We start from the raw sequence: 13,603 nt of genomic DNA, 5'->3' as shown, positions 1-13,603 counted from the left end.
TGTCTTGCTTGGCGCCCCTGTGGAGCATCCAGGGGCACAGCAGCCAAGCTCCGTTTGTAATACCTCGCACACGTTTCCCTCAAACACTCTTTTGTCCCTCCGAGCTTAACTCCCGCATACACAGCGAGGAAGTTTGCCCACAATATCTGTCGCACGGATGGTTGTGCGGATTGTACGCTTTCATAGTGGTCTCATTGTCCCCCGCACTGCATTGTGGGGCTCCGTGTGACACCTGCAGCCCAGGTAAACTGGAGGCGGTGAATGCCCCGCCGCATCCGAGCCGCTCAGGTCGGATTTCTGTGCTTTTTTTTTTTTTTTTTTTTCAAAGTAAGCGGCAGCGGGGGTTTCCTCTCTCCATCGTTTCTATGCCTGAGGTATTGTTGCATATCGACTCTCCGGAGCTAAACGGGACAGTGCTATGAGGACTCTCCCCAAAATTAAAACTTGCGAAGTGTACTGCGTCTCCGGGCATGGACACCCAGGCTGCTCCGCTGCACAGGTAAGCCATCACTGCCGGTGTTTTTCATCACGCGTAAAAGTCTGTGCCAATCGGGACATCGCTTATCCAAGAAACTGTTTTCTCACTATATTCTTGCTTTACTCCGAAATCATTGTGTTTATTTAACTTTTGCAAACTTTTTTTTTAATATAATACCAGAAGCATGCATATTAATCAGCACTTATCAAATCCAGTCATCCATGGTTCATCCTAATTATAAAATCCGTCTCTAGGGTTAAGTGGGTCCCTTTCTCATGATTGTCAGGGTGAGACACTTGATTGAGTGCTGACACCGCAGTGCCAGGCCGTGGGAAAGCAGACCCCCCCTCCCCCCCATCACCACGCTTTGTCTGCTCCCCTGGGGAATCCTGCCAACCCCTTAAACGTTTTAGAAGATCCTTTCAGCTCAAAGATGTTCTCAGTAAATCAGCGTCTGCTCAGGCATAAAATCTATGTCTCATTGATTCTTGGCATATAGGCTGCCTTTTCTTTACTGCTCCTCTCCTGTGGTCATAATAACAATTAGAAGCAACTTGAGCACAGACATAAGAAGCTGTATGATATTTGAGTCATGTTCTTCTCTCTGGAAGGGAGAGGGGGAGTTGAAGGAGCCCACCCAGTGTCTGAGCTCCCCCACGAAGCCTGAGGATCCTGCAGAGCAGAGGGCGGAAGGGGGACGAGCTCCGGCCTGTGGCTCCTGGAGGAGATGGATGTTAGTTCTCCTGCCTTTCTTTCCCTTCACTGCAGCCATTGCACTGACCCTCCACTACTTAACATGTGAGTGCAGATCTACTTTGCTCTTCTAGACTTCTCTTAGTCTTCTCCTGTTCCTTGAAATGTGTTTATTTTTTACTTACACCTTCAGTCACACAGTGCACTTGTCTCAGATCTCCTCCTCCTCCTCCTCCTCAGCTCTGCCCTCCTCAGTGTTCTTCCTCGGCGGCAGCGTGGAGTTCTCAAACCTGAACTTCTCTTCAGAGCTGACTGACTCCACCTCCCTGCAGTTCCGCCTGCAGGCTCAGGCTTTGAACCATTATGTAAGTGGGACGGTGGACTTGACCACTGCCTCGCTGACACTTGAGTGCCGCTTCACCTTCTCCGCTCCTGGCTGAAGCTGATCTCGCTGCTCTAAGCAGGCCACTAGTCTTTTATGTTGCATTTTCAAAACACTGCGGCCCTTTTTCTCCTTTAAATTCTCCTTCCCTGTTGTCCGTCATTGCATTCTTATTCGTTTACTCTCTTTCCGTATCGGCTTTGTCCTTCCTTTCTCTCTCTGTTTTTTTTTCTGCACACCACTTTTCTCTCTTCTGTCTCTCTTTCTGTCTTTCTCTGGTGGTGTTAAATGTAAAGCTGAAACAGGAGCCGGGCACAGTGTGTGTGCGAGTTCCCGAGACCCCCAGGGACAGGGCCCTTTCTGGGGCTGAGGACAAACCCGGCATTTGTGAGCCCAGCAAGGCCCAGGCAGCAAGAGTGAGAGGAAGAGCAGGCCTTCAATAAAAACATTGTCTGTGTAGCTTTCACACAATCAGCCGCTCTGTGCGCCATAGAGGAGGAGAACCTCAGTTTGACTCTGGAGTTGAGAGGGAGAGACGGGGCAGTAGGGCAAGCTGGGATGACAGAAGGACTTGGGGCTGGACGGGGATATGAGAGGGGGGATTTAGATTTGGAAATTCCCAAAAAGCTGCAGTGACACAGTGTAATGTCCCTGTAATCAGCTGTGAGGGTGAGTTAGCAGGCTTGTTAAGTGGTCATACTATCTGTGCCGCCATCTGTTTATTAAAGAACAGGTGAACCAGAGGCTGGGAGCCCATACCACCCAGGGTCCCACCTCTACAAGGCCGGCAGGTAAAGACACAATGGAGCTTTGTGCTGTTCAAAGTCAACATACACACATGCAGAGTCTGATACACACACACACACAGGAACAACACTTTTGTTGAACTTGAGCAGGTGTGTTCACATGTGTCGCTTACACAGGAAAAGTGACCTCATTTGAAACGCTGTGATGTCACACCTACTGTACAATATCTGGTCAACCCTCTTTTTTTTGTGTTTTTCCTTCTTTTTATTTTTTAAAAACAGTTCTCTGAACTCTACGAGTCCTCCCCGTGGAGCTCTTACTACCTGCGCTCAGGAGTTACTGCCTTCAGGTATGCTGCAGTGACATTAACATTAACATCTCTTAATTTTATTCTACTATCAGTAGATTTTCTTTTGTTATCGATAGAATAATGGATATCTTGTATTATCCCCACTAACATCTCTTTATTTTATCCTCAGTAGATTAACACTTGAAATTGTACCAATACTAACTAGATTATTTATATTACTTCTACATAGATATTATTTTATTTAATTTATTTATTTCATTATGTATTTTATTCTATTAACTAATATTGTCATTCACATTATTTTTGTCAATTTCATTCCTTTACATTGTCTTTAATTGTGCTTTGGCAACACATGTCAAATGTCATGCTAATAAAACCTATTGAACTGAATTGAAAACAAAGCCTACTGATGAACTCTACAGTTTATACATATAAAGAAAATGCATGACAACTATATGCATGGGTGGATTATCAGACAATGGGCCACTGGGAATGGGCCCATAAAAGCCGCCCCCCTCTCCCCCAAAGTGAATGTTTAGGCTATTCCTTCAGTTTTTCAGTAGGACTTTTGGGGCTCTGTTACTGACATGAATGACTAAGCGACTATGCAACAAGAAATGCAAAGTTAATAACAGCGACTTCACCCACAGGCTCTGGCTTAGGGGCCCCTGGAGCCATTGGGCCCCCCCGGGCCTGGGACCGGTAGGCCCGTTCGGTAATCCACCCATGACTATATGCTCAGCTGTAAACACACTCCGATGAAAAGCCACATTGTAAACCCTTTGTGTGACAGTGAAGGAGCAGAAGGGCTCAATGTTTTCTACTGGAGTAAATTCTCCGCCCCGGACAATGTCGCCATGGCGATCCGGAGCTCCAGCCCAGATAGGCTGCAGCGCAGGCTTCCTGGCAGCAACAAGGTGCTGCGGGACAGCCGCAACGAGCAGCGCTACTACATGGAGCAAGATGACGGCATGCTCCACCTGCTGGGTAGTGACTCTCACTGTTGCACACATACAAGTGCAGAAACACACATTCACGCTTAAGTATTCTGTGTGTGTGTGTGTGTGTGTGTGTGTGTGTGTAGGTTTGGACCCTGATGACTCAGAAGAAAAATCAGACAAGATTAAGAATCCAAACAGCATCCAGAGTGGGAAGTGGCAGCTCGGCTTCCAAGGTGAGGAGAGCACTTTTCTGACTCTGCACTACAACGTCTTGAGTTTCTCTTGGATTAAATATAAATGATGACTGAAGAAAGTCCCTGATCCTTTTACTTGATGTCTGGATTGGTGCTTTTGGAGGAACCTTGTAGTGAATTTAGACTGCATTTGTTACGTGCCCTCGATTAAATCAGAGGGATCAGAATTTTTAAGTTCTTTGCTTACAATTTGTATGGTTAACATTAGAGCTGCAACAATTAGTCGATCGAGAGAATGTTTCAGTCATAGTTTAAGATAAAATGCTGGTTTCAGCTTCTAAAATGTGATGATTTAAGGTGTTTCTTCGTCATACATGTAAACTGAAAATATTTGGATTTTGTACTGTTGTTTGCATAAAACAAGACATTTGAAGACATCACCTTTGACTCTTGGAAATTATAACAGGCATTTTCAAAAAACGATTAATAGAAAAAATGATCTGCAAATTTTCCCTGTCACCCATCTGTATGTGCTTTCTGATGCAATTAACAGCCAGTATAACACCAGTAAATATTTCTCTCTCCTCCTCTGTCTAGCGATGTCCTTTGACCTCTATGCCAAATATGGAAACAACCGCACCCTGAGCCTTGTGAGTCCCAAAAAGCCTTACTACCAGTGGCGGCTACGCGTGCCGTCAGGCCATGTGGTTCGCCTGGTGATTCTCACCCTTCACGGCGCCACACCAGGAAGCTGCACCGCTCACAAACTCTCAGCCTACGACTTCCTGCTTCCTTTACAGAATAAGATCATTGCCAGGTAAAAACATTTTATGGTCCAAAGTAATTTTGCAGGGAATTTTTATGGCGTTATTGTTCATGTTATTGTTCATGTGCGTGTCAAAATAGTAGGAACTGTCTAAAACGTGCGCTAAATTTTCTATATTTTCATGTACTAATCCTGGATATTTGTACCTGTCTCAGGTGGTGTGGACTTCCCATTTCGGGCTCATCCCCTGTCATGAAGCTGACATCCTCTGGGAATGTCATGCTGGTCACCTTCTCTTTCAGCAGACAGAGGGATGGAGCAATCTTCAAAGCGTACTTCCAAGCTATTCCAAAAGCAGGTTTGAGTGCTCTCACAAAAACACCAAACCACCCACTGGCTGTCCAATTTCTACAAATCTTATGTCATATGCTCGTAGTCATGTCTTAGATACCCTGATTAGCGCATGTGAAACTGTGTAATTTAGGCACTTAACATTATCTGTGTCACCATCTCCCCCTACAGGATGTGGAGGATCAATTTCTTCCTGGAACGGCTCTCTTTCCTCACCCTACTACCCTTCTTACTACCCTCCAAATATAGACTGCACTTGGACACTACGGGTGAGTCATGTGTGTGTCTGTGAGAAACAGAGAAATAAGAAAGAGAGGGTGGAGGTCAAAAGATGAACGAGTGAATCATCTTTTTTTGTCATCTGGCCTGTTCACATTCCAGCGTGTGAACCCTTGAGTCATCTTCTTTATCACTTAATCAGGCGCCGTTGCCTGGATACCTAATCTCCATGACAATCGTGACGATGGACATTCAAGAGTCGTCGTCATCGGACGGCTGCGAGAAAGACTGGCTGGACATCGGAGGGGTCAAGTGAGACATGAAGCTGAACTGTGAACAGACAGCTGGTGGTTTGAATTTAGTGAATGTTTAACAGTTGCATCCAAGGAGCCTGTGAGAAAAGCACTTTATCCACAGACTTTAAAATTTTAAGAAAATAATGAATTTCTTATGACATACATGTTTGTTGTGCCCTCATGTGTGAATTCAAGATAAAAATCCTTTTGTGCTCCTCTCTATGCAGACTGTGTAACCCGGTGTCAGACAGCAGCAAAAAGCGAGTCTACACCTCTCCTCTCTCCCTCCACTTCCACTCCGATGAATCCATCACTCACAAGGGTTTCTATTTGCTTTATCGAGCCTTCTCCCCTGAGGGCAGTAAGTCAAAATTTCATGCTTTTTCTCCACTGTACCGATTTTCAAAAAGCACTCAGCTCACACTGTAATCGGCCTTGACAGAGAGGCTCTTTTTGTTTCTTTAAAACAAATATTCAAAGTCAAAGTATAAAATTCATTTACTTCCTGGTTATCTCCAGCCTGTCCTCGTCAGTTTCGCTGTGGAGATGGACGGTGTATCCCTCTGAGGAAAGTGTGTGATGGGGTTAAAGACTGCTCAGATGGACGGGATGAGGCTAAATGCTGTAAGTCTGTTACCTGAAGACACTGTAAGGCACTGTGCATTTGATTTTGGCTAGCTTGACATGGTTTTTATATGAGAGCTGATTAATCATTTAAGTGATTTATCAAGCTGAAAATTTAAGCATTGACTAGTTTCAGCTTCTAAAATGTGAGAATGTGCTGGTTTTCTTTTTTATATATTTGTAAATTAAATATATTTGAATTTTTGACTGCTGATTGACACAACAAGCAATTTTATCTCTGAAAATGTAGGATTTTATAGCCTCAGTGATTAATAAAGAGTAATGGAAAAATAATACTGAACAGATCATTTGAAACTGAAATGAAACTCAACTATAGTTTCCTCCCTTTTGTGGTTTTTAGATTTTTCCACTTCTCTTAGTTGGCTGTAAAATGGATGAGACATAGACCTTGTGCTAGACTCAGATTTGTGTATGTTTGTGTGTTTGTGTGTGCATGTTTGCATGTATGTGTAAAACATGTAGCATCCTGCAGGCCGGGGGAGGTGCTGTGTGGGAATGGACAGTGTAAGCCTCAAAGCAGCCAGTGCATGAGCCAGAGCGCCTGTGCAGACAGCAGTGAAGAGGGCACCTGTAGTGAGTAGAGTGTCACCATGGTAACACCTGCGCGTACGTGTGTGTGTGTGTGTGTGTGTGTTTTAATAATTAAAGCTTACGTGTTTGTTTTTCAGGAGGTAAATGCTATCACGTCTGCCCCAACAAGGTGTGTTTGCCAAAGTCTTCAGTGTGTGATGGTGTCATTGACTGCAAAGACCGCAGTGATGAACTAAACTGTACCAGAGCGTGTGAGTGTTTGAGACATTACTGGCTTCACGAACTGAATATGTTGTATTTTTATCTTTATGTTGAAGTGTGTCTCACTCTGTCTAAGCATTCATTCTCTTTAGACCACAAAGGTTGCTCCTCATCCTCCTACAAATGTGCTAATGGAAAATGTGTGAGCAAGGTCAACCCAGAGTGTGACGGGGTCAAAGACTGCTTTGATGGCTCTGATGAACTGCGCTGTGGTAAGTAAACACATTCATCAAGCTCAACCTCACACCCCTGTACTCTCCTGAACAAAGAAGATTCTTATCTTGTGGTTTTTTTCTTTCTTTATCTCTTCCTCCCTCTCAGGGTGTGGCACCAGGCCCAGGAAGCGTACTAAGATAGTGGGCGGCTCTGATGCTGGAGCAGGATCATGGCCGTGGCAGGTCAGCCTCCAGATGGATCGCTACGGCCACGTCTGTGGTGCCACGCTGGTCTCCAACCGCTGGCTCATCTCTGCGGCTCACTGCTTCCAGGACTCAGATGCCATTAAGTGAGAAAGATGCTTGAAAACCTTTTGATAATAGTCTGCCCATGTGTTTCTACTGTGTTCATGCATGTCGTGTCTGCAGATATTCTGACACTCGTGCATGGCGGGCCCACATGGGGATGCGTGTGATGACCACGGGGAACAATGGAGCAGCCACCAGACCGATCCGCCGGATCCTCCTCCACCCGCAGTATGACCAGTTCACCTCGGACTATGACATCGCCCTCCTTGAACTCAGTGCTCCCGTCTTTTTCAACGACTTGGTGCAGCCTGTGTGTGTCCCTGCCTCTTCACACACCTTCACCACCGGGACCAGCTGCTATGTGACAGGCTGGGGGGTCCTCATGGAGGACGGTAAGAGCTGGTCAAGAGTATCTAATGAAACTGAAGAGCTAGCAAAAAGTATGTTTTTAATTTAGCTTTATTGCAAAACAGGATCTTTCTGACATTTGGAAAGTAACGGGGATGCTGGTGAAATAAAGACATACATCAAACCAATACACCAAAATGTTTCAGCTTTGTTTGTGTTTTAATTATAGGTGAGCTGGCCTCTCGCTTACAGGAGGCCTCAGTGAAAATAATCAACAGGAACACCTGCAACAAGCTGTATGATGACGCTGTCACTCCCAGAATGCTGTGCGCTGGAAACCTGCAGGGAGGGGTGGATGCCTGCCAGGTGTGTGTGTGTGTGTGTGTGTGTGTGTGTGTGAATTTAATGGAAAAATACTGGACTCTGTCAACATGTATTTCCCAGAGTTGCTGCGTGATGAATGGCTGTAATTCAGCTTTTACTCATAACCACAGACGATGCTGTAGGCGCTGTGTAGATTCTTTAATAAACCTCAACAGATCATGTCTGCATTAATAAATTGAGTGACGCACTTAGTTGTCTCCCACTCATCATGCTTCTACCTAAATTTGAGTTACTCATATTCTCTGTTTCAATAAATTTCTGTCCATATGTCTACAATTAAACTTGACTTTAGCTGCTCTGGATATATTTAGACATGACATCATATTGTCTGCATTTGGACAGTTATTCACAGGAATACAATTTAGGGTGTATTTTTTTAGCAAGTATGTGTCCTCTGTATCTATTTCTTCATTTAGGTGTAAGCACGTCCCTTCTCCTTCTTAATGTGTATCACTGTGCATGTCTGTGCCCTCAGGGCGACTCAGGAGGTCCGCTGGTGTGTCTGGAGCGCAGCAGACGGTGGTTCCTGGCGGGAATCGTGAGCTGGGGCGAAGGCTGCGCGAGGCAGAACCGTCCTGGAGTGTACACACAGGTGGTCAAGTTCACTGACTGGATCCATCAGCAGACTAAAGGACAGGTGTGACTGAACACCAGACAGACATGAACAAAAGTGCGTACAGACCTAACAAGCAGGATGAAGGTTTCAGACCTGGAGTCCTTGTTCAGAGTAAAGGATGATAACATGGCAACATATTCAGTTTTTTGGGAGTGGACCCATTTGAACAGAACAGCAGGAGCATCATCCCATCTCCGTACCAACCAGCATCCCATCAGTCGCAAAACCCTGACACTGGCTTTGTTCACATGTGCAGAAAATTTAGAACTTAAACTGATTATTAAATTTACTTTTTGGTCACTGCCCATAAATTGTGTAATTTGGTTGGAAACCTTAAACAGATTACAACAAATCCAATTATGATGCAAGATTTGTTTGGACATAAAAACACATAAAAACATTCACTTTTGGTTTTTACTGTCTCCACACATCTGGACTGATTTGGCAGTAGGCCTGTATAAGAAGTCAGCAAATACTGCATGTAGGCTAGGTGTTTCCCACTGTTTCCAGACTTTATGCTAAGCTAAGTTAGCCAGCTGCTGGCAGTAGCTTCATATTTACTGCACAGACATGAGAGTATCTTCTCATCTAACTCTTGGCAAGAGAACAAATAAGCGTGTTTCCCCCAAAATATCTAATTATTGCTTTGTCAACATAGTAGAGAACAGCAGATGTTGACATCAAGCGACGCTTAAGATCAAAAGACGGTTGGACGGGTCGGTAACTTAACCACTTAAACCAGTAAATGCCAGGATTTAGAGCGGATTTGGGGTTTGTCACCAGCCAAGTTAGTCTGTGCATGTAAATGTGAACGATTACTTCCTATTCTCTCTGCATCTCTTCATCCTCCTTCACTCAACTGTTTTTTCTATAGTCCGACCAATACTGATTTTTTTGAAGCAGATGCTGATGTTGATATTTGAGAGTTTGAATATATATACATAAATACAATTTGACAAGGATCCCTTAAATTTGGTTATTAAAGAATTGCGAGCACAATATTTCCAAATTACATCAATCATATCTTTGGCATTCATGTACTGCAATTTCTTGTTACTTATCAGCTGACATGCATTTTCCTACCCCAGCTACATTGTTCACCACAGATATCAGGTGTTGCACTCAAGAAAAGATCAGTTAAATCAACATTTATTGAATGTGGAAACAGTTCTCTCCCCACAAGGATGTGTTTTAGCCCTCGCCTTCATTCGTCCATGTACTGTACATGCGTGCTCGTGACTTCTTGATCCATGTGTTTAAGAGTTGTCATTGTACTGTATGTGTGTGTATTTGTATATCATGAGTTTATCTGAGTCGTAGCCCTATGTTAAATATATTCTTTAAATGTAGTGGAGTGAATAATCACTCAATGGGAGGTGGGTAATATATTTTGCATTTCAGATTTACTGTGATGGTTTAATTTATCTTAATGGTGCCTCCTTTGCTCTTTGTATTTGCTGCTCCATGAAGAGTTATCACAGCCCTCTCTAAAACTATGCAAAGGTTGATACTGGAACAGATATGATCATCAACAGACAATCTTTAGTAAGATCTTTTAGTCTCTATATTACTGTTGGAGGTGGTGGTGATGAGACATAAAAGACAGAGCTACTTCTGAGCTCAGAGGGATGACATTTATCTCTTGCATTCCCCTGCTCTCACTCAGCTCACATCACCATCCAGTGGCCAATCTGCACCATTGCCTCATTTATTTCCAGAGAGAATGATGCACCTTACACCCAAAGAATTAAAAAACACTCCCGTTTGCCTCACTGTTAAATAATATAAAATTATTTGCCTTTATATTAAAGACACAATTACCGATGCAGCAAATCCTAGCTTTGTTTTATACACAACAAAATTGTACTCATTGCTATATGTTTATTATCACATTTATATTATTTCTTATTATTATGTCTAACAGTGGCATTTGTCTTTTTCTTTTTTCTTTTTCTTTTTTTTTAATTTTTATACCTTTTTCTTAACTTAAAGTTTTGGCTGTGAGGTTGCAAATGTTTTTGCGCTTTTGTCTTAAGGAGTATGACACATCTGTACAGAACAGTAATTCGCAGTCTGGGTATCAACCCGTTTATTTCATCTGATTATATAAAGCAGGATTTATTAAGCAAAGGTTCACATATGAACGCAGATATCGTCACATTATGGTGAGATCAGTATTATTCTAGTTGTGGAATTTGTGACATACTCTACCAATCAGCCCAGTTTGTTTATTTGTTGTATGGTGAAACATCAGCAAAATGAAACACGAGAGATACCCGACGTTCAAGTCGTTGCGTACGTGAAAACACCACCCGACCGTGCACCGGCTAACCCTAACCCGATGCCTACGTGCTGCTAATCCCGTGTACCAACCCGGAGTACATAAAATTTATGCACAGAGCGGACATGTGCGCATCCTCTCAGATAGTCGGTGATGCAATTCCTGCTACTTCTGAAAATGTGATAGCCTAAGTTGATTGTTATTGGTTGGTTAAAGGCATTTTCATTCATAATATAATATATTATTAAAAGTTATTCAAGAAAAAGAACTCGATCATTTTTAATCAACGCCTCACTGGTCGATAGCTTGACCACTGGGGACAGCTTAAAGGGGACAGCTAAAAGGGGACTGCTGTTACGCGCCTTGGGTGTGTCAATGGACGTCACGGAAGCCCTCTATCCGGTGGCTGCACTGTGGGAACTGTATAAATCCGCGCCACTATCCAAAACGATGGGAAAAAGTTGCACTGGAGTTCAAGCGTGGTGTTCTGTTGCGTGATCTCCCGCAGCTATCCTCAGGAAACCAACCATCTGCGTTCACTGGCCATCAGCGCTGAGCGCCACAGCCAAGAGCGCTGCGCTTTGTGTGTGTGTGTGTGTGTAGTCTAACCCTGGAGGGGAGAAAACAACAGCAGGAATAAAACTTGTGTCACACTTTATCTTTGAAACGCGCTCATTGCACCGGAGTCCGCAAACATCATGAAAACTATTCTCATCTGCCTGCTTTGTGGATTGTATGGTGTTCTTGCGAAAGGTGAGTAACAGGTTCACTTTTGTTGATGCCGTACCGCTGCGGGGTGCTCGGAGCACCTGCTGTAAAGAGTTGGGCTCCTGCTCGTATATTTAATATCTTATTTGGTTATCCAAAGTTCTTATTGAGTTATTTAGGCCACTACACAGCGCAACATTTGCGATGTGAACTAAAGAAGAGACGAGACTAGAAGTTGCAACCTAGAAAAATCCATTTTACGCACGAGTTTTATTGTGGATATTATTTCCCATAAGCTAGATGGTTCTGCAGGGTCATAAGGCGTCCTAGTGCTTTTCTAAAAGAGAGTATTCTCCACCACTAAGGCAGGTCATTCACTCTTTTCTCTGCAAGAAAACAAAAGATACATAAATCTGCCTCTCGCCTTTGTGACACGCTGTGGTTCCGCTGCTCTTTTAACGGCCAATTAAGTCACCGGTGCGAACGTGTGTGTGTGAGACTGTTCAGCTTGTAAACCTCTATTAACACCGACTGCAGTGAGGGAGATAAGCGCTATCCTGCGGGACACTTGTTTGGATTATGCGGACCTCTGTGGCCCGGCTCCTTGTGCGCTTGGCCCCGGTTGAATGGACACACGCAGGGCGTTGTTTCCTGAGACTGATGAGTTTGTCAAATGGAAGTTCTGATATAAATGAACGAAAGGTCATGACCAGCTGAGGGAAAATACCCAGTGAGCAGGAACCGAGGTTAATTTGTGCTTATTGCTAAAACAGTCGGCAGGTTGTTTTTATGCGCTTCGCTGATCTCTCTCTATTGAAGTTCAGATCTTCACATACCGTACATACAGTGTCTTAATACAGATGAGCTATAAAAATGCTATCATTATATCAGTTGACACAGTCTATCTCTTAATAAACGTTTACTCAACTCTAATATTTCTAACATGCATTTTGTACCTATGTTTAATATTTCTAACGTGCATTTTGTACCTATGTTTAATATTTCTAACGTGCATTTTGTACCTATTTTTTGGACTTTTTTGTATGAAACTCGAAGCATTTGGTATTTAATACTTGTTTTAAATATTTTAAATCAATAGTTTTTATGTTATTTTATCTTATTTATGTCTGTTTTTTAAGTAAACTACACAAATTATCACAAACTATCTCCTGCTTAGCAAAATCGGCAACTAAGACACAACTAGAAACTTGCTTATTAGTCAAGATTTTAGGGAATTTTGAATTTCTATGTACATTTTATATATGTCATCCTACATTCATATACATTTCACAAACATTCATTTTCCATGAGTACAATTAGAACGAAATTTTAGGTTAAATAACGATGATAGTAACAGAAAACCTTGGATTTTTTTTTTCAGAAAACACATTTAATTGAAAATCATCAAAAAATGACATAAAACATAAATGACATCATTCAGTGACATGTTATTGATAATTACCACTTTTTGTGGCTCATGTGTTGACTGATCACAACAGAATGCAGAAAGTTGAGAATCGTGGATTCTCTGGAAATGATTTTAGAGGCTTTGGGGACGAGATGGAGGGATATGAATCAGTGCAAAAAGACCTTGAGGTGCATGATTATCTTGTATTGAATATCACTTTTGTATGTGAGTAATATATCAGTTTCTTCCAACATTCCTGATGTGTCAGCGGGGAAGATTTTCCCAGTGTAAAACCATAAACTTTATCTTTTACTTTGTTGAAGTGGATGAGAACTGCACTTAATTATTAGGAAAGTGAGACTTTTAGACACTTTGCAGCTTGTTGAAGAACTTCCAAAATGCCTCCGAGGAGATTTCTAACTTCCCCTCTTTCTTCTTTTACTCTTCCGTGTGTGTGTGTGTGTGTGTGTGTGTGTGTGTGTGTGTGTGTGTGTGTGTGTGTGCGTGTGCGCGTGCGCTTGTTTCTTGCCTACTCACACACTGTGAAATCCAAGGAAACTGTATAGGAAGTGCTAGCAGT

The 13,603-nt window shown here is 42.9% G+C and overlaps 2 protein-coding genes across 4 annotated transcripts in view; both read left to right on the top strand.

Annotated features, from left to right (window-relative positions):
* Window positions 1-106: 106 nt before the first annotated feature.
* Window positions 107-11,660, top strand: LOC137173503 (suppressor of tumorigenicity 14 protein homolog). Of its 2 annotated transcripts, XM_067578379.1 has the most exons (19): window positions 107-499; window positions 1,090-1,276; window positions 1,412-1,536; window positions 2,582-2,649; window positions 3,404-3,597; window positions 3,695-3,784; window positions 4,343-4,562; window positions 4,727-4,869; window positions 5,034-5,131; window positions 5,284-5,393; window positions 5,605-5,738; window positions 5,897-6,001; window positions 6,485-6,595; window positions 6,691-6,804; window positions 6,907-7,026; window positions 7,136-7,319; window positions 7,399-7,670; window positions 7,856-7,992; window positions 8,486-11,660. In XM_067578379.1, exons 1-19 carry the CDS (start codon window positions 419-421, stop codon window positions 8,651-8,653), a joined length of 2,661 nt encoding a protein of 886 aa, XP_067434480.1. In that variant the 5' UTR covers window positions 107-418; the 3' UTR covers window positions 8,654-11,660. The 2 variants fall into 2 exon arrangements, with proteins under 2 accessions (XP_067434480.1, XP_067434481.1); XM_067578380.1 differs by lacking the exons at window positions 107-499; window positions 1,090-1,276; window positions 1,412-1,536 and adding an exon at window positions 1,714-2,344.
* Window positions 11,520-13,603, top strand: part of flt1 (fms related receptor tyrosine kinase 1) — a 34,431-nt gene continuing 32,347 nt past the window's right edge. For both annotated transcript variants that reach the window (XM_067578374.1, XM_067578376.1), the window contains exon 1: window positions 11,520-11,660. In XM_067578374.1, coding sequence (XP_067434475.1) covers window positions 11,606-11,660 — 55 coding nt within the window. In that variant the 5' untranslated portion in view covers window positions 11,520-11,605. The remainder of the gene's footprint in view (window positions 11,661-13,603) is intronic.

The sequence above is a fragment of the Thunnus thynnus genome, chromosome 21, assembly GCF_963924715.1.
Source record: "Thunnus thynnus chromosome 21, fThuThy2.1, whole genome shotgun sequence".
Classification (NCBI taxonomy): Eukaryota; Metazoa; Chordata; class Actinopteri; order Scombriformes; family Scombridae; genus Thunnus; species Thunnus thynnus.
The sequence above is the reverse complement of the archived record's forward strand: the minus strand, read 5'-3'. Positions and strand labels throughout refer to the sequence as shown.